The following is a 25,664-nucleotide window of genomic DNA, read 5'->3' on the forward strand; positions in this document are numbered from 1 at the left end:
TAGTTTGAACTATAATTTTTAAAGATAAGTTTTAAATGGTAGTCTGATGAAGTTTGTAACGTTCAAACGAAATTATATTCTTATACTTTATATACACATTGTAAGCTTGGACAGCGGTGGATAGTTCAGAAGGGCCAGTTAAACAACAGTTAATATATTAATAATTCTTCATAATATATTCTTTGGCAAGGGAATTTTATTTTGAAAACTCAATTATTAAAAGGTTAGGGTCGGTTAAACACTTTTGTCGGTATCTACTATCTACTAAGAAAATTCACAGTTTGGTAAAAATATTTAAATGAAATACTAGGGAATCGCGATTTTATCAATTACAGAGTTGGGGAAATGTATATTCTGTATGTATTTTTAAATATACATGATTATGTTAACTTCAAAATTGCTTAACTAATATCTACCATAAGAAGCTAAATATTGAAGTATTCATTCAAATAATTTAGATTGACATTTTAAAAATTAATTTTTTTTAAAAATAAAACAACCACGGAAAATAAGTTTAAAAACCAAAAAATCGTTGGTGACCCAAAAATTGGTTAGGTACTATATATATATATATATATATAAATTAATTAATAATTACTAAATAACATTAGTAATGATAAATAATATGATTTCATCATTTCGGTTTCTATTTTGTGCTCTTACGGTATTTTCTTCCGTAATTGTTTTAATTATCACATTATCTTGTCAGGCTATTCTTTAACAGACGAACTCGACTTACTCAAATTTTTCGTAATCATAAGGACTGAAATTATTAAACCCGTTGTGTTGTTGGTCCAGAAATCAAACTCTGGATCCATTTCCATTTCCTCTTCCGAAGTCATATTTTGTGGTATCGTTTCTAGAGATAGATCCTCTTCCGTGGTCTCCTCTTCTACCAATCGGATTAAAGCACTTTGGTTTTTTTCTTTTACTGAAATTTTCTCACTTTCTTCCATTTTCAGATAGGGCTCCGACTTCACGCCCGGATATCTTAAGCACAGAAAGTGACATTTAGAAGATTAATTTTAAAAAAAGATTTATAAATTCTTGATTATTCTATTGAGGGTTTTCTGTAGTGAAATGAAGATTATAGAAAATTATAGATAACACTCAATTATTATCGTTTTTGTACATTTAAATTATTTTTGCTAGAATAATTACCATTAACGAGTGATTTTTAGTTGTTAGTTTGAAACCAGATTTGTGATACTCACTGGAGGCATTGTTTGTAAATTAAATGTTTCACCAGACATTGAACCGTGAGATTTTAAAGATATTTATTTTTATTTGAAATGACTTCGGTGGGCAATCGTAAGCTTAACGAGAAAACATTAACCGAGATAATGTGCAATCCATTTATCTACACAACGCGAACCATAGTTGATTCAAGAGGGCGTTGTTAGACGATTCCGTTGAGTTATATGCCAATTAATAATAATAATTCTTTTCATAGAATGGGATAAGATAATTAGTGTAATTAGCCGTACAGTTTTTGACGGTATTGAATAATTAAACTAACTCAAAATCAAATCAGATTAAGTTTTTTTTCTCCAATTATTGATAATTTGTATGAACTCTTCAACGTCGGCTTCTTGCCAAAATTCATTAACGGCGAATTTGTCTTTTTTTTTATGTCACTATCTAGTGTAAAGCATAATTTTCTTTCGATTGATAAGAGGTGTTCTTAGTGAATTTACCACTATAAATGCCTTTTTATTAATCATTTCATATTTTAACCAACGGCTAATACTCATAAGAAATCGATAAAGCGAAAACTCATTATTACCCAATATATTTGAATACAGTAATATATTAGGTTTCATACAACAATAAAAATTGTGAATACCTTAAAAATTGAAAATTCTGTAGGGTTAGGACCAAAAATCGAATATTTGAAAAACTTTAAAGTAATTTTCTGAACAATAAACTTTGTTCCGTTAATGAATTTTGGCAAGAAGCCGACGAATGACGATAATATCTCAACGAAACAGTAAAACAATAATGATAATGCCTTTACATACAGCTGTGATACAAATAGAAACATCTCATACTATATTAACACATCTCGTTATGTATTTAAATCACTTTTCGTAGTTTTACTCAAATCATTTTTCTAGAGCGTTTTGGAATCAACCACCTTCCCTCAAATCATATTTAATGCGGTCTCCCACCAACTACGTATACTGGCTTACTCCAGTCATTATCGATTTTTATTAACCATCTCTGATTGGGCTTTACTTATCATCTGCACAATGGTTATATTAAAGTTTGAAATATATACATAGTTTACAGCTATTCCTAAATTTATAAGTTTGCTTTTCCAACGTTTCGGAAGCCTTCATCTTCCATCATCAGAATTCAGACGCATCCAACTTTCGGCAAAGCCAATTTGTAAATTAGCAGTAACTGTAAACCGTGTAAATATTCCAAACAACATACCTTTGGCAAATTAACTTCAACCAATTTAAATAATAAAATTACTTCCTAATTCAAATTTGAATCAATATGTTTATATTATCTGATCAAAATGTTCAACATACGCTTTAAAAATAATACAATACTTGGATTTGGAAGTGATGAAACGTAAATCTTAACCTTTTGGATTCTACATGATAAGCTTGTTAGTTATTAACCTAGATTATAATGTCTTACCTCCAAGAGGCCGTGTTGAAAATCTCATTGAGTTTCAACGGTATAATGATAGGCATAGGAGTAGTCGGCGGTTTCATTATGGGTTGGAACGTCGTCATCGTATAATACGTATTGTTGTACACCCAAAAACTCTCCGGGCACCGATGGTCCAAACACAAGATCCTGAAAGGCAAATAGACTAAGAAAGTGACCGCCGATTTATTAATTTTTGGTCTTACTGTGTGTCGAATTTCAAAAAGGTAAACGAGACGCAAAATATCCAAATAGCAATAAACCCTGACCACATAAGCACCGCCATTTTTATTCGTAATTTATTTTCCTAAAGAAAACCAGTAGACTGTAAAGTTAAAGTAAATACGCACAAAATGAAGTCTGTTCGATACAGCATGTCGACTGAAAGTGGAATTATCATTTCGAGTTACTAATTTAGTATAACCAACAGACTTTATTTGTCGACTAAAAACAACCAAGGTCTGTAGGCTTCAAGTGTATTATTCACGGCTTAAAATTCTATCACTGTATCCTTTGCTTATTTAGCTGAGTAATAATTGATCCAGTACTTCTCAGACTTTTTGGTACCACGACCCAAATTTTTCCCCAAAATCTATCATGACCCACATGGTTTTACAATGCAAGTATCTCATAACAAATTATGAACTCTGAATGTACTCTGAACCATACTTTCTCTTCACTATTTTTCGCGTTAACGAAAATTTGAGAATATTCGATAGTCGTGTTACACGTAATATTACAATGTCGATTTATAATACTTTATATTTTATACAGTTTACAAAACATAAACTTCTCGCGACCAACAAAAAGTTGTCATAGTTTGAGAAACGCTAGTAAGGTAATCCTCATATAACAGTTTATCAATTAAAATCTAATAGTTTTCGATACGCTTGAAGATTGTAACTGAGTGACTTACGCTGAAGGATCCGGAAATGGCCATAATCCAGGTGACTATTATGTAAGTATTCAAAGTGGCTATCAACACACAACTAACTGTAAAGTATAAGTAAAAAACATGACAGACTTAATGGCAATCGTTCCAAGTTGAAAAAAATGCGTGGTTAATCACAACTGCCTGACAAATTCTGTGAAAACATCTATGAGACATCAATATGGTCTCATGCAAGAAAATTATAAGCGGCTCGGCTGCTATTGGCTTACAAGCGAAACATTTTAAGTAGAAAAAAAAGTTTTGAATATCCTCCGAAATAAGTAACCAATTTAATAGGTTTTATCTGAAATTTCCAAAGATAATTTTTGTAAAATATTGACGTGCGCATTGCACAATGCTACCATCGCTAAAGATTTTTTTTTCACAAAATAAAATTGATTTGGCCAAAATATGACAAGATCGGCAGAACCAAATTGATCAATGTGTTATTAAAACAGCTGTGGTACGATTTCAATAAAGGTTCTCTTAGCCCAGCGAATGTAATTGAGATTGAGCTTATAAACAAACAGCGACCCCTGGTACCGGTTTATGGCAGTTATAAAAAACACATTTATTTAAAGGCTCTTGATTTTAACTTACTTGGCATTGACGGGTTGAGCATTGTCATGTTGGCCATGATGGAACACATAGCTCCCACCTATATTTCAGTACGAGAGTAACAAAATCAATGTAAACATAATCGTTTTAATGATTGACAAATAAAAGACCGCATTTGTACTTACACAAAAATAAAAAGTAATTATAGAAATCCCCACTTGCAGGGAAACGAACTTCAGGAAACTTTTTAGTTGCGGAACGAATACAAAAGAGACCACATTTACCTTATCTTGCCTTTCCGTCATTTTTCCCATTATAACTAATTCACTGTTCTATCGAAAATAAAGCAATTTATTTTTGTTTTACTAAAGTTCGATCAACAACAATTAGCAGTTGCTAGGTAAAAACTCTAAAAATACTTATTCTTGTACGAGTGTGTATCATATGTTCACCAATGGTATAAAATATGATAATAATTTGATTAATGACATAAAATAAATGATAAATAATTTCGTATGATAGTTAAAATATATTGTTATGTATAAAAAAAGTAACTTTGCGTGGTGTGTGTTTTTTCACCAAACATTTGAATTAACACATAATTTTAAACAAAATTCTAAAGTTAGAACTTTCTACATACTTTTAAGAAAATCTTGACTCAATGGTTAATTACATTTGGTTCTTGCTCTCAAAATATTAAAAATATTATTTTTTTATTATATTCTGCTTGACAAATCGTAATAAAAGTGGCATTTTTAAACACACTAACCCCTTCCCCTTCCTTTGAACTCTTACCTCTTCGATCTTTAAAATATTTAGGTATTTTTATTATTCATACAAATATAATCGTATTTATTCCAGGCAAAAACTAGCATTTACAACTATAATAGTTTATTATAACCTAATAATTCTTTGTGTCCTACACTTTCAAACAAAATTTTAACACTATAGTCACTATTGTAGTGTTGTATACTAAGACCATACATGTTTTGCAATAACTGTTTTTAGATTTTGTACATTTTAATTGTCGAAAATAATATTTAAAATATATATTAATATGTATCAGTCATATCCATAGCAGAGTTTATTTGTTGATAAACATTATTAAATTTTTAGTAATTTAATTAATTTTGCACATGATCAAATTTCAAAGGTTTCCTGCAGTGATAGAAGTGACCTATAACGAAGCTCGTCAAACGGTCGAGAGGTGACTCTAAATACCGGTAAACTGGAACTGAATTATTATAGTCGAGATAACTTTGTTCAGTTAAATCTCTGGTCCATAATTGGCATACTTTAAATTCCAAGCCAATCTATTTAAACGAAACCACTTCAATATTAAGTGACAATATTTTGTTTCAATCATATTGATAATGGCCATTTAAAAATTCGGGGATTATTCTGTCCAACTGAATCAATATTGTCTGTATGCGACAATTTTACAACATGGAAAAAATATGTTCAATAACTATGATCTTTTTTTGGCAATTTTAACTTATAGCTTTACAAATATTTGCCTGTAATCAAGCTGAAAATAATTCTGACATATTGTCTTTTCATTCCTCTGGTTGACCGACGCCATGGTTTTCACTTTCCAAGTTTGTACAATAAAAATAGATGTATAAGCAATACAGTAAAATGTCTATCTTCTAAGTATTTTTTTGGTTGGATGTAAGAAATAAAACTATGGTGGTGTAAAAAATTTGTCTCGTTTCACAACGGAAGTAGGTAGTCGAAAAGGTCAGTCTTATGGTTTTTGTGTGGCTGCTCGAGTAGTTGTTCAAACCGCGACCATTGAGGCGCTGAGTGACTTTTTGCCAAAAAAAAGTAAATTAATGGCCACTTAAATTCATGACGTTTAAAATGGTGGTATCATAGTTTGAATGTATTCACAAAAGCATGGTTTTATTTAGTGAATTGTGTTTTAAAACATCTGCGTATTTGTATTAAAGTTCATTCCTCTGGATCCTGCCATCAACAACTATGAACTAACAAGATATAAGTCCTATAGACTTTCTACTACAATTCGATTTCAGTACAACATTATTATGTAAACTCTAGTCACTTTCCTTCAATCTCATTTTTTGGTTTTTTACTGACTTTTATTTCTGAAGCGTTTTGCGAGAAAAGTGCATTCCCCTGTCACCTTCATATACAAATATGGAATGAGGAAAGCTGCTGACCACAAAATATAACAAGAGGGCGGTAACTAAGAAATATAAGTTCTTTTCCAAACTTTTTTTTCAGTTAAAAAATTAACAATAAACCACGATTTTTTTAAATGACCCATATACTCAAAGTAAATCTGGACTATGTCAAAGAACCGTGCTATTGATATAAATGTTATTAAGTACCAATCACTTTATAGGGAAAGCATTTAAAGATTACTAACATTTACATACTGTCCAACGTTATTGTATGTGTAACAATAAGAATTAAGAGATTAGACAAATTCAGCGTGAACGTGAAACTAATACATATAATTAACCCGAACTTTACTGATAGTATAGTTTAATTTTGTTAGTACATCATGTCAATCTATACAAGAATATGGTAGTTAAAATATCTGAAGCTTAGACGTTCTGAGTGAATTAATTTGTTGATTTTTTTATTAATACATTTCTATCTCTGATCTCTGTCTACCTACACAGCAATTAAATATACTAGTAGTCCATTATGTTTACTAGTACCGAAATTAATACTTACTTCGCCTACATTAAAAACGTTTAGAATATATTGACAAAAATATTGGTCTAACATTAAAAACCAGTTTTGATATAAAACTAACTTCCAGTACTCAGATTATGTAGACTCGTATAAAATTCCTAGTCTTAACTCCTAAAAAGATTAATTTGACACATAAGCTCCAATCAATCGTAATGTTTCAGCTAATGTCTTAAGGTGGAATAGGATCGCACTCCGAAGACTAAACCAACATTACTAATGGGATGTGATTAGTTAGAAGATTTATTTTTTTTTTACCCAATGTGGTTTTAGCTTTTATATTGACTTATGACCAACGTATCGTGTGTGTTTTATGTTTTAGTATTATACTTGGAGTACAATGTCTGAGAACCGTGAGTACTACGAAGAAGAAATTGAACGAGAGCGACGAAACCGACATTCAACTGCGTCCAAAGAATATTGTTGCGCTCTAAAGAATTACAATAATCAACAAAAACAATTGAGTAAAGCTGCCAACCCATTTTTCCGCCCTGACTTAAAACCCGCTTAATTAATATTATTATTTCAGAACAAGTGGCGGAAGTAGTGAAAAAAATAGCCACCGGTCCGGAATGGTATCAAGAGTTGTCACCCCAGCAGGTAAGTCGGTAAGGTAAGAACTCGCACTTTACGGAATTAATTAAAAGTTTTAAAACTGAAATTAACGGCACTTAGCTGCCTTGGGCATTGTATATTTATAAATATATTATCTCAGCCCTATCTTAAATCCTATGTACTAACTATAAAAAACGGGTTCAACCACTGAAAAATAGAAAACGGTAGTATATGTTCATAAAATATGCTCAAATAATTTAAATTTGTCGAGAGGTAAAAATTCTTGACATTTTCCGAGTTAACTTTCACTTGAAATGTATGCATCACGAATACTCTGACCTATCTTATAATCTGTGTAGTTCATCTTACACTTCAGCTGAGTAAATTGTCTTAAACGTGTATTACACGATCTAAGAGAACAATAATTATCATAGTTTTGTTGACAAATTATTATGAGCTTATATTATATTAATTTCTAGTAATTATATCTAGTTTTATAAGTGACAACCTAGTGTCAGGGCCAATCTATCGGTTTGTACTAACAATAATCGGCCAATGTGTGATTGTTTTCGTTAGAACTCTATTCTGTGTAACTTGAAAGAGAACTTGCAGTTGGACTACGAAGAAGGCAAGTCCGGACGAACGAGAAAGTCTCTCAAGGCACTTGGGATCAGCACGTTCATTCCGCAAGTTGTGATCGCTGAGGCTCTCGTTGCCAGTAAACTTTACCCAATCGACTTCCTGTTTGAAATTAAAAAATACCTGGATCAAAAGACAAGCACACTGAACGCTGATCCATCGAGTACATAATTGTACACTATAATAATAATTCCGTCACAAATTGGACAGCTGAAAATCGTTATTTTTTTTCAGACACTCGACAACGCCGACTTTATACGCCCCAAGAACGCATTTTGATGTCCAGTATAGTGTTTTTGGCGTTCCCGTGTCTCATCAATAAGCTCGAGTACTGTCTCGATGAACCCGTAGCCGATAAAGAATGTAAGATCCAGTCTAGACCGACTATTTCGATTTGTATAGTTTGTTACACGTTTCAACGAGATCATTTGTTCTACTCCAGTGTCTTATATCTCTCTGCCGAAACAGAAAAAATGGAAGGCTAACCCTTTGTCTCCGTATTTGGACGTTAATCCGGAACCCACGGCGCCAACGACTGAAATCGATAAAATCAAGTGGCACAATGCTAAATTCAAAAGTCAAAAGACCCGTAAGGCATACATGACTAAGAAGAAAGAGCAAATTCAGCAGATAAAGGTAGATACAACTTTAAACAGCGAAATACACCTGTTATTATTTACTAATAATACTCTTCGTGTTATGGTCAGATCGACGTCGAGAGGAAGACCACCCTCAAAATGCGTATCAAGTACCCTGAACATCCTTTGGAGAAAATGTTTTACAAGCCACCTGTGGTAATGGACTTCAGAGAGCCGTCAGGTAATGCTACAACGTTGTGTCGCATGAGATGATTTCTAAACGGTGTGTATAGTGCAGAAAGTGAGAAATGCTATGAAACACATGATGGAAGGATGGCTCTGCGAAAGTAAAAGGGTGGTAATATACAGGGTGACTAGGGAGAGTAGAGTGGAAAGTGAGTTACTGTTCAATAAGAAGTTGGCGTAGTAAGAAGTTAACACTACATGGTTGGATACAATTTTTAAAAGTTTTAAATGAATATTTTGTGGATAACAAGAAGTCAGCAAAAAACCAATAAGCTCATTATAATGTCAATAATCAGCGGGGAACTTGTCTAAATTACCCTAAGAGACATTGCAATGATAAATTCTTGAGAGGTTCCCAACACTACTTTATTGTTGCTGTAAAAAATTACACAAAATTGTTAATTTTGAATTATCACAACCTAACCGTGTATGAAATCGTCATAAACTATCTCTAGTTCACATACATACAGATAATTCATGTTAATACTGTAAAATTAGAGTGTTTTCCCTCTTGAAACAATATAATTTGTACTATATAGCCACGATGTACAGTGATACTGCAATGTACCCAATATATAAAGAAGCTTGATCTACTACTCAAGCTTTTAATAATGGTCTAGAACAATAATTTTATCACCGAATTAATGTTTACATAGTAAATAATCATTATTTTGTTTTTATGTTAAACTTTTATATTTTTTTACTCGCATTTAAACATTTCATAAAACAATTTATTTACGAAATTAATGAAAACGCCTAAAAAAGTTATACTAAAAACTCTTTCCGTGTAAAAATTTGTTATCCTTAATCAAGTAAAAAATTGTTGTTCTAGAACTGTTACATTCCATTAACCATGATTTTTGCTTGCACCATAGAGAGATAGAACACTTGTTGAGTGGCCTCAAAAAAGAATTTCTTTGTACATAACTTCGGCACCTATAGAGTATTTATCGTGTTTAAGCTTTAGTTACTTTTTTCGGGTATAGAGTTTCTACTTAAATATTAAGACGTATACGTTATGCCGTTGGGTACTGTATAGGTGCTGTAGTATAATACGCTCTATGTTTATAAGATATCAGATTAAAACATATTTGAATGGATGTTCTGTAGTCATAGACCACGATGGATTAAAGAAGACAAAGGACATCGAGTGGCTGGCTGACCAAGAAAAACCGACAGTGGACGCCGCCGACGACAGCCGACGATTGGCCGCCCAGCAAGACGCCACCGAAATCAGCGAGACACAATCGCCTCATCAATCGCTCATAGAAGACGAAAACGAGACGCCGGACGACTATGGTTGGCTCAACCGCGAGATGGCGGCTCATTACTCCATGGACGACCTGAGCGAGACGTCGGAAAACATACCGTTGAGCTTTGAGGACGCCACGGCAATTACGGCCAACGTTCTACCATCCGAGGCCAGCGCAACCGTCAATGTAGTTGTGGCACCGGCGGGAACACCAGAAACCGTGTGCCAACCGCCGCACGTTGTCACCACCGCCGGCATTTTGTCGGCCGACGAAAAAAACAATCATAAAGCAGTTAATCTGTCCGATCAAAACCCTGTACTGTCCGGCAACCAGGACAGCCGCCTGTCGCAAGCCGAAGCCATGTTGCTGCGAATATTCCAAGAAAAAAGTGGCGACTGCAAAAATGTCCAACAGTTCCAGAAGCTGCAATCAAACGTAAAGTATTATAAGAGTATTATACAAGATAATTCTCTCTCAAATCAGTACTAAGCTAAAACAGCTTAGGTCATGTTACTTAAATTAAAATAGTTTAATAATAATTATTTAATGAAATGTGTGTTGGTTATTTTTATAGGAAAAGGATACCGTGTTGACCAGCCAACTAGCCACAGCTTCGCGAACTGACAAAGAATCCGAATTTCGGGATAGAATAGAAAGAGATAAGCTCAACGTGCTGGAACTCAAGCCGTCATTAGCTGAAATAACTAAAGCGTCTACTTTTCACAAAGAAAATAATGAAAACAATATTGAAGATGGGGTAGGTAATTAATTATTATTCAACAACAAAGAAAAGCGAAGTGATGGCTTATTCCCCTTAAAGTACATTATTTGTTTATGTGTGCTTATTTCTTACTTACTTTTCTCAAACTAGCGAGATTTAGATTTAGCAATCTAAATTTCCTCTTCTACCTTCAACTCATATTGCTCGGCAGTCAACTTTAACATACTTTATCAGTGCCAAGATTGGGCGAATGGATGATATTTCTTTATGCTTGACTGTCTCCAAATTGTACATGATCAAACCATCTCTAACCCGACATTTTGTATGTGTATATCTACAGGTAAATGAAGAAGTAAAAATCGATAAAGTGCTTCAAATGTTACGCAACTTACCAGCATGGAAACAACTAAAAGTAAGAATATTTTACAAAAACCAGTCTTAAGTGGGTTGTTAATTTTTTTTTTTTTTTGTTAAAATAATTGGTAATAGAGAATATAATTTATATTTTATTCCCACAAATACTTTTAAAATTTCTTTAAATCTTTACACAGGCTGTGCTACGGTTTTTGGCAATTCTCGGTGATCCAATAGCTAGTTTCCCAGAACTAACTGAATTGCGTGCCCTAAAGAGGTGGTACGAGATCCGGATCAACAAAGACAGATATCTTACACGAAAAAAAAAACGTTATTTTTTAAATCTTACTTCTTTGTTTCTAGTTTGTTAATTGTCAGTAATAATCAACAAGTATTTATATTACAGTGGATCTCATGCTAAAGTCTATAGAAGCTTGGAACAAACCCAGACCGAAAGCTACTAACGTTCCAATTCCTTCAATGCCTTATCCGATTAAAAATTCTTCACATAATGAAAAAGTCACATGGAATCAAGTGGAGGACGCGAAACACAAAGTAATTTGTTTATAATATTAACAGTTTTTAACTAAAACAAAGATTGTTGCCCATTGATATCACTTGGAATGGCGCATAATGACAACACTATTTTGTGGCCTAATTTGTTGAGAAAATATTTTTAAAACGTAAATTTAAAACTTTTCTAATAGTAAAAATACTGGACACATGTTGGAACATTAAATGAAGAAGAACTATAACTCGTTTTTTATTCGGAAAAGAAGTTGTTCTCTTCTAAGAAATAGTTTTGAGATGAATGATTTAATGGCTTTGGCCTTTGCATCAAAATTATGTCTAGCATAACTCATCTACTGTTAATACCTAGGGACAATGTAAGCAAATCTAATCCCATTTCAGTATTTAAGTAAATGAACCTTATAAATCAGTATTTAATTTTTTGATAAAACAAATCACACTCCCGGCGCCCGACCTCGTACATTTATCCATTTATAGGAAAAACATTAGGTCATTAAATACCAAAGCGTTCAAGGCCATACAATAATCATTCCCTTTATTTTAGCTTACCTACCTAGTGGTTACAGGAAATAACGAGTAACTATTTAAAAAATAACTCAAAACCATTTCAATAATACTTCATACATATAAAGTGTAAATACAGTTTCTAGATTTTCTAGTTTATAGATGTTTTTTTCGTATAAGAAATGTTCTTATATATTCTTAGTTAGTTTACTTTTGTTATTATATTCTTAGTAGATGACCGTTATAATAAGAAAAAAGGAAAAGTATTAGATGTTTTTAAAAATCGATTTAAAAAAAGTGAGAACCTGTTAATAATTTAACAGGCAACCAGAAACACCTCAAACCCGCATACAAGTGTTTATTAGTATATTTACTACATTAATAGTGTTTATCCTAATTTATATAATAAGGATAAAAATAATTGTTACATATTTTTGTATTCCTAACCGGTTGATGTATCATATTAATACATATATGTACCTGTATAGATAGAAGTTGCAAAAAAAGAATACATCACCAAAGTGAAAGAGCTGGCGATCGACAACGCTAGGGAACTATATCCGACCATGGAGTGCATTTACTTCAAAAGCAAGGTGAACAGAAATTTCAAACAAACTTTCTACAATTACTACCCGGCCAAAGAAGACGATTGCTTAGACAACGTGTTGGGTACAATACATGAGATAAGGAAGCCAACGGCCGATACTTAAGCTACGTTTATCGTTTTGGGCATAATTCGACACACTAAACAGGCTTGACATTCAGCGTAATTATTAGCAAAATATCGAGATAAAAATTATAATAATAAAGAAACGTACGTCTTTATACTGTAAAATGATCCTCAACCGATTTTGAGAATTAAATTAAAATAAATTGTTACGTTATATTTGTGTACTCCCTACAAACATTTTTTTATTAAATTATTATTTTGGATTTCATTCAATGCCTCTACTTGTATTTCCATTTTTGTAGCTTAAAACAATTCAAAGCGCCAAGGCGCACCTTTACGAAAGTGGAACATTTTCCAATCGTGTTAAGGTCAATAGCTACTACTGAATTATACCTGATTATGCATATACTAACTAAATAATTGCCAAGTAATGGACATATGAACTTAACGAGGTATCCATAAGTTATAACAAATGGCATTAATAAAACTAAGTTATACAAAAAATGTCTATGTATTTTGGAATTTTAAGAATCTGTAGTATAGGTATATTATTTGTAAAGATATATTAAAGTAATAGATAAGTAAGGAAAGTATAGATACATAATTAAGCAAAGTAATTAGAGTTAATCACTCTCTTAAAAGTTGTGAAATTGAACGTAAGGCTTGTATGTTAATGGATTTTGCATTTTTTTTTTAATAAAGCACTAATAGGTTTATTTATAACATAATCAGCTAAAAAATTATACATATAGGTATTAAGTTTTTAACATTTTAAAGCATTTTACACATTTAAAAAAAATGTCAGTTGTCACTAAAAAGTTGAGTAAAGTTGAGTTAGGTTATTATACCGAAAACTATAAAATTACGGATTTGTATAAATTTTCCTTTAATAATTAATTGTTTTTTTTTAATTTTATAATTTACACTTGTGCTTGAATTATTACTTTAAATAAGTAAATATTTTGTACAAAATTGTAAGAATTTAAGTTTTAAAAAGTTTTTTTTGCGTTTTATGGACGTTAAATTAATTTATTTTAATTATTATATTCTATTTTCAGAAATACATATGATTTATACATTTTAGGGTATTAAAAACTGTCGGTTTTTGGACATATTAGGCCTGAAAGCCTGGCAAAATTACGTCTACTTAAGATGGTCCTATTTCAATTCTCTTTTCTAGGTTATTGTGGGAATCGGTTTTTTATAATTCAATCAAAATTGATTTATTTATTAAATAAACGCCCGTAGGCTCAAGTACACTACAGTAAAATAAAATAACATAATGAATAACGAATTGATAAAATTGATAAACATGACATATAGAAAGAAAAAATAACTACAATTAGTACAGTATAAAATAATTAAAGCAAGATCACACAAAATTTTAATGAGTAACAGTGCATATATATAATTAAACAAATAAATCAATATCATTACGCCTATTACATACACGAGATATAGGGTTGTTGGAACCATATGATGTGTGGTGAAACGGGATTGAAAAGGTATGGATGGACCGGGAGTTGAAGCGGGGATATGAAAGTTAAGAAGATGTAGCAAATCTGGGCAAACAATATTACCCTTTATGATTTTCGTAAGGAAGGAAACGTCAATTGATTCACGTCTAGTGCCGAGTGATACCAAATTAAGGCTGGCCTGAATAGAAGATAAAGTGGAAGTAGAACAGGGGAGGCTAGGATCAAAACCAAGGCGTCTCTTATAGCCAATGAGCCGCAAGAAACGTCTTTGCACCCGCTCCAGTGATTCAATATGTCCAATTTGCGTGGGGTTCCATAAAACTGAACAATACTCTAAGAGAGGTCTGACTAGTGACACATACAAGGTTTTAAGACATAGTTCATCATTAAATTCTTTAGTGCATCTAATTAAAAAGCCAAGGCTTTTTAAAGCTTTGGTACACGATTTTTCAATATGAGAAGAAAATGAAAGGTTCGATTGAAAAATAACTCCGAGATCCTGGATGGTATTTACTTCAACCAATTTATCATCGAGGATATGATAGTCGTGATTTATTTTGTTGCGAGACCGGGTGTAGGACATGTTTAGGCATTTAGAAGTATTTAACTTCAGACCGTTATCAAGACACCAAACATGTAAATTATCAAGGTCTTTTTGAATAAAATAACAGTCTTCGATCGAAGACACATTATCGAAAAGTTTGAGGTCGTCCGCGAACAGTAAGTGATCACAATAACTAAAACAAGAACCAATATCCATAATAAAGATGGCAAACAGTAAGGGAGAGATATGTCCACCTTGAGGAACGCCAGAAGGGGCAGAAAAGGGATGTGACAAGAAACTATTAATCTTAACTTGTTGGGTTCTATCTGATAGATAACTATTAAACCAGGATAACAAAGGATCGGAAATACCGTACAAACGCAACTTCGTTAATAGTAGAAAGTGATTTACAGAATCGAATGCTTTACTGAAATCGGTGTATATGACATCAGTTTGTTTACCCGATTCCACGGATTTTAAAATAGCATTATAGAAACAAAGAAGATTTGTTTCAACTGAGCGTCCTTTCATAAAACCATGTTGAGTGTTATTAATTATATTTTTAAAAGATAAAGTTACCCAGGCATAATTAACTTTTCAAGTAATTTAGGCAGTGTAGATAATTTAGAGATTGGTCTATAATTTTATATCAAATTTTTATTGCCTTATTTATGGATCGGGGTGATATAACTATTTTTCATTGTAACGGGAATACACCTTTAAGTAATGACTGGCTTAACAATTTTTGAATAGGAACAGATAAAGAGTAAATACAGGAACGTAATAAGATATTAGGGATGTCATCTGGACCAGGACACGGATTTAAATCGAGAGTACTGAGGATTTGAAAAATCTCTCCCACTGACAGCTTAATAGTTGCTAAATGACAAGTGCCAGGGCTATAAATAATGTTACCAACACCGTCATACCCGTTTATACTATGAGAGGAATACACAGAGCTAAAGAATGACTTAAATCAATTTGACACCGCATAACCACCTGTCGAAGATCTACTACCAAACTCCATTGTATCAGCTGGTCAGACCGTAGACCGGCAGGTGTTGATAGCGTACAAACAGTTTAGACGTGATAAAAACGTACCTCTAGACTACGAAGCTCACTTTACGTTAGAAGAAACTGCTTTAATCACACTGCCGTTTACAACAATTCGACTTCCAAACAAACACTAAAGTGTAATAGAATTAGATTTGTATACAAAACAAAAAATACACTATTATTGACTATAAAAACACTAAAACAAAAATCACTGTATTTACCATATCACTGTTGTTATTTAGATTTCAAAAGTTATCGCTGTAAACCGGTAAAATGTCGAATAAAATTGTGTTTAAATCCTATTTGTATTTCTCAGATCTTTTGTACTCCCATTATTGATTATTTTAAGTAAATAAAATAGTTATTCAAAAATCTAATTCCACAATAAGCAGGGGAAAAGAAAGATGTGCTTAGTAGACGTAAATATGTCAGGCTTTTAGGTTTACATTGGTTTCTTGTAAGAACACTTGTAATTACCTGTTCCTTATAATGACTTTTACTTGTAGAACAAATTGTATACGTTAAAAATTATACCCTGAAGCTTATACACATTTTTCTGAAATAAATTGGTACGGTCAAAATAAATTTAAACTACTTTTTTAATAATATTGCTTATATAAATTAGAAATCCCTCAAAAACCAGCCGCTTTCAACCCCCTCATTCCTCAAGTTCCAAAACAAATTATAGAAAACCATTTTTCTTCTCAAAAATGATTTTTTTTGGATTCATTAAAACGTTTAACACGGGTTAAAAATTAATAATGAGAATCCGCCATAAATTAACTATTTGTAACGGCTCTAAAGTACTCATAGTAGTAATAGTAGTATACTCACAAACATACAATCTAGTGGCGCTCTCTGTTAGTTAAATTTTGCAGCTACCAAATTGTTTAGACATAATTAGCACTCGAATTTCAGATTTTTTAAATTTTATAATTACAAAATGTTTTTTTAATTATACTGTATTATATTATTTTATTACATTATTATATACTATATATATTACGTACAGTATTATGATTTTCAATTTCCATTCATTACATTTCTTACGGCTTAAGACAAAATCTTTGTTTTAAATGTTGACTGTTGCATAATAGATACTGTTGTAAAGGCTTTATGAAATTTGTTTATCTTCAAATCCCATACAGAAAGTTTTCACAAATTTTAAATTAATGATTTATAATTCGTTTTAATATTACATTACTAAGTACTACTGAGAGTTCTGAGGTGGAAAGAACTACAAACAATATTATATTATCTGCAAGTATCAGTTTGTGTGTTCCGTCAAATACTCTAGGTTTGCCTAATAAACCATACACCATTTGCTAAATCGACAGAACATTATTCTCCAGTCTTAAAAAAAAATGGTAAATTAGATAAATTGAATATAATAATATAACATTATGTAGCGTACAATTCTTACTTGCTAATTAGAATACTTATAGATACCTAAACAATAACTTGATAAAGAAGCTATTTAGAATAAATATAATTAAACATTCTACAAACCATGTATAGGAAATTTATTTCTTTTTCAACAGTTAAGTTCATATTTGTTGAGGTTTTAACAACTATGTAGACTTTGTATAAAATGAAAAAATGGTTCTTTAGTTTAGAATACTTAGCATAATTAAAAATACTGAGAATATGCGATTACTATACTTAGTTCACTTGATGAAGTCAAATGTTGTTGTGAAGCTGTTTCATCCTATAAACATCCTGACAGTAAGGCTTTATTTGGTCCAAAATATTTAGTGTCTTACTATGGTTATATTCTGTATATAATAAATAATAATTGAAATTGTTACTTAGCCAAAATTACATTATTTTATATAACTATAACAGATATTGGCTAAGATTAATAATATGATAAAATGAATAGTATGATATTATTATTGTAGACAAACGCAATCTCTAATTGTAAAAAAAAAGTTAATTGATTATTTCTATTCGAAATTAAATATTTTTAAGATTTTTTATCATTTTTACAGTAATATCAAAAAGGAAAATTATAAATTTACTTTGACTGATGCATTAAGCAAGTATTGAAAGTCTGTATCTGTTCTGAAAACTATTATGGGATAGGCATTTCAGTACAATTAAAATTAGAATTAGTTATCGTGGACCACACAGGTGCAAAATTAATACCATATAAGTAATATTACACAAATAATTATTTATACTAAAAATATATTTTAAAATGTTTAAAAAAATTATTATAAGAAATTTAATCGTAGCACACATATTGTCAGAATTCAAATCTTAGTTTAATGTCATCGAATCCATCAAAACATCAAAAAATATGTAAATTAGTATGCCAGTAAATATGTTTGATATTTGATTACATAAAATATTATTTATTTTATTATAATACACAAAGACAACTGGCACTTTGTAATTAAAACAGCCAAAATTGTCTAAATTCTAAAAAAAGATTTGTTGAAAAAATAAATGTATTTTTTACACACATACTTTTTTCATATACTTTGATATACAAAACAAAAAAAATCAAAAACCCTATCTCCCAGAATAGGTGGAATCTTTTTCTTTATTGTGCTTTTTTAGGTGCAATTTAACCTTTTAGGGCTTAACGTCTCAAAATTAGACTGAAGACAGATCTAGAAAGGGGCTATTATAACATATGCAATTTACTCAAAAATCAGTAGTCAATGTTTTTTTAATAAGGAACAACCAAAAAAAATTAGGAAAATTACAATGATCTAAATATAGATGTTTTTGTATTAGAGTAATTCTTCAACAGTGATTATATCTTCCAAAAATATTTGTATTATGTTGTATTTGCCTATTGGTAACAACAGCAACGAAATATTAAGAAAGACAAATGATCAATTCTAATTGTATTCATCCCAATACTAAAATACAATTTTAAACAAACATTTGCCTTCACAATGCTTTTATCGAGATTCCTCAACCTACGGATTCATAATGGAGTGTTTATTTTGAAAGCAATTTATCACATTTAGTTAAAATAAATTATAAAAATCTGTGACCTCTAATCTTAATATTCTTTGTCCCACTGTTCTGGCTATTTTTAAATATTTGTTAATCGTGTTATTGACATAATATTATCTTGAACAAAAGTTTTGTTACACCAAAAAAAAAACTGATTATTTTTTAATTTCCATTTTTGTTCAACTAAATTGTATTACTATTTAGTAGTCCATTTGTCATTATGTAAAAATAAAATACAATTTTCCTAAAATACAAATTAAATTAACTTATTTAAATTCTCTTTTCCTAAAAAAAAAAATCTATATATTATATATAAATTATAATAATAATATATACAGTATAGGAAAAAATCATATTTTTGAAAAAATAATTTCACTAGTGTAAAAAAAAAGTTTATTTTGTAAAATGTCACCTTTGGCACGATCCTATACCTTCCAATATCTTTTGAATACATTCGAGAAAAATAATACAATTATTAATTAATTCTATTAAAAGAAATCATTTTAAAGTAATACATTTTCTATGAATAAAAATATAGTCATATCATATATTTGAATTAAAATAAGAGTAAAGTTAAAATAGTTAAATTATGAAAATATTTGATGATTTAGTTAAATTTAAATTAACTCATAAATGTATACCTAATTTATATAATCATAGTTAAATTATCAGCTAGGTATGCTTGATACCTTAAAAAAAAATGTACATTACATGCAACTTTTGAAATTTAAACATCAACGACGTTGGCCCCATGATCCACCTGCAGAAGGCCCTCCACGTCCCATCGATGGTCCACCACGGCCCATTGGTGGCCCACCACGTCCTCGACCGCGACCAACTGTAACACACATCATTGTTATTCAAACAAACTAGTGAAGCACATTTAAAGCTTGTTTACCTGACGATCGAATCATGCCACTTTTCCCCCGGCCGGAGGCCCCAGCCATGGTCGCTTTGCTTTTAAACATCGGTGCGTTCCGTAGCATGTCGGGCAGTATTATAAACCGAACTTTTGAACCACGAACGTAGCAGTTTTCCATTTGGGCAACGCGGCCGTCTCTATATGTCACGTGTACGTGCGTTATCTGCCAAGACAATATAAGGTAGAAATTATATTGCTTTATTTTACGGTTTCTACACCACTAAACATTGTAATTTACCTGTACATTCATGTTGTCCTCGGCTTCAATGAGTTTTCCACGGTAGACCTCTCCGTCTACAGTTTCGCACGTTATTATGTGCCCTTCGGCTTCGTGCAGCACTTTGATCGGAACGCCTATACTCATTTTGGAAAACGTTAACTAAAAAAAAATTCGGTTTTTCAAATTTTAGCTATGTCTTTCCTCCGCCGCCTGTTGTTATAACGCAAAATTACGCCTGTGCTCTGCGGCCCGGCTTCGTTATCTAACGTTTTACCGTTGTCATGGAAGAGAAACCATTTGGTCACGGTATATTGGAGGTGCAATAATATTTTAACCTCATAAAAGTGGAGGTATCGTTCCCTTCAATATGAGTGGTTAAAATATTATTGCACCTCCATGGTCTTTCAGACCGCCGTGATAAAAGATAACGTCTTTCCAATACATATTATTATGTAAATTGTAAATACTAAATATTAAATAATAATATGAAATATACTGATCAAGGTGGTTTTATAATATTATATAAATTATTATAAATCCACCTTGGTTATGATATATGGCATGATACAATATATTATACAAATTATGTTCGTGGTCTACCGTTTTGTGTTCTATCGGCAGCTGCTATTGTTCAGCCCATAGAAAAGAGATTAAGTTTTGATTAAGAGATTTGGTTCAGCCCAAAAGTCAAAAGGCATCCCACCGAGGCATGAGCACAACCGAAAATTATTTACACTTCCGAATTCTGACTTAGACTTTAATCTGAGTATCTATTTTCAATTAATTTATCATTATTATTATTATTTTTACTACTCCCCATGATTTCAGGTAAAAGTGTCAAAAGGCTAGGTATTGCATTATTCCAACAAAAGATTATATTTTCAATGATATAATTGATGTACAAAGCGTTCCAAAGAAGTCGAAATCGAGTGATACTGGGAGTCTAGCGGTTGAAGAGGTATAAATACCTATATTTTTTGTAGTACACATGTATTTTTAATTTAAATCAAAAAGACTTGAACAAGTATGTTAACTATTTAGTTAATATAATTTGTATTACTAAAATATGAATTGTTATTTATAAAAATGTTTTAATTGCAATTTATTAGGTGCCATACACAATATGTAGACTAAAAGATATGGTTCGACATATTTATCATTTGAAAGTTGTTATAGAAAACCATCAGCTATTCGACAAGGTAAAATTAAAAAACTACCAATATAATGAGCATGTGCGATTTTTTTCTCTGGGCCTCCTTAAAGATAAGGTTTTCAAACAACATCCTCGATCTCTAAAGTTGACACATGATCTTCTAAGGTATAGGGGTGATGTTTGAAAACCTTATCTTTAAGGAATTCCCAGAGAAAAATATTGCACATGCTCAAGTCAGGGGAGCGTGCCAGCCATCCCACGATACCCCTTTGAGAAACCAACCACCTAGGGAACATTTGTCGCAAAACAGCAAGTGAAATTTGACCTGTGTGCTCTGTAGCCTTGTTTTGTTAAAACCATACATCCCCAAAGTCATATTCTTAAGCCATTTTCGTCCAACCTGTGCCATACCCATCAAAACAAACAAAAGATCATGTATAACCTTCAGAGTTCGCCTACAGCAATGTATTACTGCTGACCGCCCGCCATCTTGGAGATATAATTTTCAAAACGTAATTAAAAAAATAGGATTTCCTATTAATTTTAATAAAACAAACCGCTTTTCTCCAAGTTTTACTGTTCGTTATTTATAACCCCTCAAAACCACGTCAGTCAGCTCTACCGCACACAGTATTACTTGCTCTCATTTATGACTGGCGAGTTTTTAACATGGTGTGGGCTGTAAAGTTAATCAATAGTATGGTAAATCTATACAAATAAAATAGACTTACTTCTGAATTACTAATATATGTAATGTATTGATATTACAAAATGTATTAATAAAACAAAAATTAAAATTTTAAATTATTATAAACAAATACTACCAATAGCTTAATTTAGTAATTTTTTTTTTTTTATCATTCATGTTTGTTGTCTAATGAATGTTGTTTTAAAAGGTTTGGTCTAAAATAAAGCTGGTAAAGACTGACAGTGACATAATAAATCCAGCTTGCAGCTTAAAATAATATGACCGGTGAAGTACAGTCATCAAGTTCTTTATCAAAAAAAAGTATAATTAAATTTTAAGTTATTATTTTATTTTAATGTATCTAATAAAGTATGTTACATTTTCCAGATAATTTATTTAACCAATTGATACAGCCAAAATTATTCTCCTGCCTTCTACTTTGGATGACAATACCATTATCTGAAAATAAAAACGATTTTGTACAGCCACCATTAGCAATAGAAGTTTATTTCCAACTGTCAAAAAATGTATTAACATTAATAAGAACTATGAAATTTCTATTTGGATTTATGGTAACCAGATAGATATAAAACATTAGTATTGAACTTGCTTATAATCTTTAGCAATTTAAAGATAATATTAAACATTTTTAGATAATATTTATATGCAACGGCTTTTTTTTTTCATTATAACAAAAACTTAAATTAGATTGTTGTGACACAATGAATCTAGAAAAAAATTAAGCAACACTTGTGGCTATATATTGTAAAGAAATAAAAAAATGAAATATTTAAATAAACTGTATTTTGGCAGCAGTGTTACCGTCATCAGCGCATACAACACACTTCTCAGTAATGATGGAAAAATTACTGCCGAAATACGTATATTTACAATGTAAAGTATCATTTTTGTGGTTAAGAGTTCCTTAAATATTTCATTATTTCAATTCTTTACAGTGAATGAGAAATCTGATCGAATCAAATTCAAAATGTTGTAACAAGTGCACGGTGTTAATAGTATTTTTAAGTGTGGTGTAAAAAGGAAGCTGAGGAATGAGAAAAAAAACTGAGTATTAGTCCTATAAAACAAAAACACGTGAGTGTATCACAGAACACGCGGAAAAATTTAAACTTCATTCTTCAATAGGTGCCACTACCAAATGTTGCAAGTGGAAAGAGTTCAGAGTAGATTGAAATACTTAAAACACCCATTTGATTCAAGCCGTAAAGTCTTTGCATTATCCGATTTTGTACTTTTATTTAAATCAGGAATCCCATGTACAATAATATAAACTTAAAGACAACATTTATTTATCAACTATTATATTGAATATTAATTATGTTTTAGGGATTAAGAGTATTGTGGTACAAAAGAAGCTTTTAATTTATATTTAAAAGTTAAATATTGACGACTTTAATACTAGTTCAATAACCATGTAGAATAATATGCTTTATTAGACAGGTATCTAATAAAGTTCTTTATTTTATACTATAATTTTTAGTTTTTAAATAAGTTATAATGTGTCAACTATATGTATTTATATTTAATTTTCTTATGTAGCTTCAACCGAATTAAGAAAAAAAAAGGCTTGGGACTACTTTCAAAAAGTTCACAAAGAAGACATAAAACATCCCAGAAATTTAGGAATTGTACCTCGGATAATTGCCCAAGACCTAGACTTGACGCCAATGTCAAAAATGCGAGTTCGACTACGTACTCGGGTATTAACAATTTATTATTATTATTGTTTGAATATTTTACTTTATAATTATAAAGAGACATTTAGTAAAATACATTTTTATTTTAAGGTTTTTATTATGAGTATGGCAAACACAATATGATACTACATTGTGGTCAAATTTTAGTTAGAAAATTGATTTACATCTAAGGAGAGGTTAAGGTATGATACGATAGGTTTATAATACGAGTAAAATTAATTTATGTTTTGTGACATTTTGTATTTTAGAATATGAGATTTTATACCTAATAATTATTATTATTATTATTGTTATCAGGTGTTATGATAGCTCAGCTAGTATTAAAAGCAATATCACTGCTAGAAAATATTGCATTATATATTGATGGTATAATGTGTGTTGGTGCCACTACCAATTGTCACATGTGAAAAAAAAAACAGAGTTGATGGAACAAAAGATAATTTAAAGAATTACTTTGAAACATTCAATTGATCCAAGTCATAAAATCTATGTATGTTGTATGTATTATCTGATTTCGTACATTTTTTTTAATGTGTCAGAAATTCCTTGTACAATAAAAACTACTTGAGGGTAATTTTTATTTGTTATTACTTTGAATATTAAATATGTTATAGGGATTTAAGAGTATTGTGGTATAAAAGAAGTTTTAAATTTAATTAGGCTCTAATAGTGGCGTATAATAAGGGATGAAAACATGACACGGACAAATCCGTTTTTTGAGTTTATAAAATCTCATTAGGATAACTGGGACAATTATCTAAAATAAGCAATGCATTTTAGGCAACTTCTGTTTCTGGGGAAAGTTTTTCATTAAAGGTAAAAATAATATTTCATGAAACCATTTGGCAAAAACCGACTTCATGCGGATGATTTCCAGTTATCTATTTCACTGGTTTTAAGCTGACGTTTCGGACTTATTGCAGAGTCCATCTTCAGGGTGATGATAGTCACGACTGTTCATTTGTCGTTGCCATGCTGAGTACAAAATTAAATACGGTGAAATTACAAAATAACTTATCACTAAAAATTGTTGTGGCCATCTTCTCATTTATCAATCAGTATAATGTTATTGCTATTCATTATTTGTGTATAAATATAATTTTAGGATAAATAAGAAGATAGTGGCCTTCATCCAGAAACCATTGTTTATGTTAAGTGTCCTCTCTGACTTTGTCTACTCTGTTCTATAGTTTCGGGTTTCCCGACAAAAACAAATTAATTTCTTGAGAAAATAATAACGAGTAACTTTTTTAATCTCTGTCTAATTAATCAGTGACTATCAAATTTCTTTTTCGATTACTAAAGTGTTGCAACAGATCATAGGTGACAGTTTGATAGTTTTGCCCAATCCTAGGTGAATTGTGTTTCTGTTTAATAATAATAACAATAACATTTAACAATGTTAATTTAGTTATTATTAATAAAAGTTCTCTGTCTGTAGATAATGTATTGTAGTATGTAGTAGAATATAGCCATGAGAAAATAAATCAGGCGTTACAGTTTTATAATTAACTTTTACAGGACGTACTTGCTGGGACTTGGGTAAAACGGACCCATTTAACATGCCATGCTTTACCCTAAAAATCAACAAACCATTTGAAATAACAAATGAATGTGATCAAATCAATTACACAAATAATATCAACACCAAAAAAGAGAAAATATCTCTTGCCGATTGAACTCCAATCATAAATGAAGAACTAGAAGCCTAAAGCAATCAAAAACATAGCATTAACACATTTTAATAGAATATAGAATTTATCGGTAGACACAAATTTTCCGAATTTGTCATTATTGTTAACTATGTTAAATTATACATATTTTAATGTAAAAAAAATAATGTTTTAAGTTATAAGTAAAATCTGGCTGGGTTTTAAGAAAAAATGTATAAGGAAAAATGTTTGATAAAAAAAAAAGAGAGAAGCATACCAGAAACAAAATATTAAAGGCTAATACTAATTCACTTCCTAAACCAAAAACATAA

The 25,664-nt window shown here is 30.9% G+C and overlaps 2 protein-coding genes and 1 long non-coding RNA gene across 14 annotated transcripts in view; 2 read left to right on the plus strand and 1 right to left on the minus strand.

The window, feature by feature from the left end:
- LOC126836338 (uncharacterized) overlaps positions 1–13,150 on the plus strand; it is a 158,943-nt gene extending 145,793 nt beyond the window's left edge. For all 3 annotated transcript variants that reach the window (XM_050569575.1, XM_050569576.1, XM_050569578.1), the window contains 12 exons: positions 7,200–7,341; positions 7,407–7,477; positions 8,009–8,234; positions 8,306–8,434; positions 8,514–8,707; positions 8,779–8,890; positions 10,006–10,583; positions 10,723–10,905; positions 11,210–11,281; positions 11,421–11,553; positions 11,630–11,778; positions 12,747–13,150. In XM_050569575.1, coding sequence (XP_050425532.1) covers positions 7,218–7,341; positions 7,407–7,477; positions 8,009–8,234; positions 8,306–8,434; positions 8,514–8,707; positions 8,779–8,890; positions 10,006–10,583; positions 10,723–10,905; positions 11,210–11,281; positions 11,421–11,553; positions 11,630–11,778; positions 12,747–12,968 — 2,193 coding nt within the window. In that variant the 5' untranslated portion in view covers positions 7,200–7,217 and the 3' untranslated portion in view covers positions 12,969–13,150. The remainder of the gene's footprint in view (positions 1–7,199; positions 7,342–7,406; positions 7,478–8,008; positions 8,235–8,305; positions 8,435–8,513; positions 8,708–8,778; positions 8,891–10,005; positions 10,584–10,722; positions 10,906–11,209; positions 11,282–11,420; positions 11,554–11,629; positions 11,779–12,746) is intronic.
- A 6,211-nt stretch (positions 13,151–19,361) lies between these two features.
- On the minus strand, positions 19,362–20,366 carry LOC126836637 (small nuclear ribonucleoprotein Sm D3-like). The gene is made up of 3 exons (XM_050570210.1): positions 20,140–20,366; positions 19,878–20,064; positions 19,362–19,817 (listed from the first exon to the last, which is right to left on the minus strand). Exons 1-3 carry the CDS (start codon positions 20,263–20,265, stop codon positions 19,714–19,716), a joined length of 417 nt encoding a protein of 138 aa, XP_050426167.1. The 5' UTR covers positions 20,266–20,366; the 3' UTR covers positions 19,362–19,713.
- A 189-nt stretch (positions 20,367–20,555) lies between these two features.
- LOC126836963 (uncharacterized) lies at positions 20,556–25,270 on the plus strand. Of its 10 annotated transcripts, XR_007685423.1 has the most exons (11): positions 20,556–21,079; positions 21,231–21,320; positions 22,171–22,283; positions 22,350–22,534; positions 23,310–23,423; positions 23,523–23,683; positions 23,771–23,862; positions 23,978–24,170; positions 24,461–24,496; positions 24,558–24,676; positions 25,202–25,270. It is a non-coding gene; the product is annotated as an uncharacterized LOC126836963 (long non-coding RNA). The 10 variants fall into 10 exon arrangements; XR_007685422.1 differs by having other exon boundaries at positions 24,461–24,676; XR_007685418.1 differs by lacking the exons at positions 24,461–24,496; positions 24,558–24,676 and having other exon boundaries at positions 20,556–20,887; positions 20,950–21,079.
- Positions 25,271–25,664: the final 394 nt, after the last annotated feature.

This window comes from Adelges cooleyi, unplaced genomic scaffold (genome assembly GCF_023614345.1).
Source record: "Adelges cooleyi isolate 19-005CV unplaced genomic scaffold, UGA_ACOO_1.1 ACOO_flye_CR_arks_rails_tigmint_CR_PRNA_247, whole genome shotgun sequence".
Classification (NCBI taxonomy): domain Eukaryota; kingdom Metazoa; phylum Arthropoda; class Insecta; order Hemiptera; family Adelgidae; genus Adelges; species Adelges cooleyi.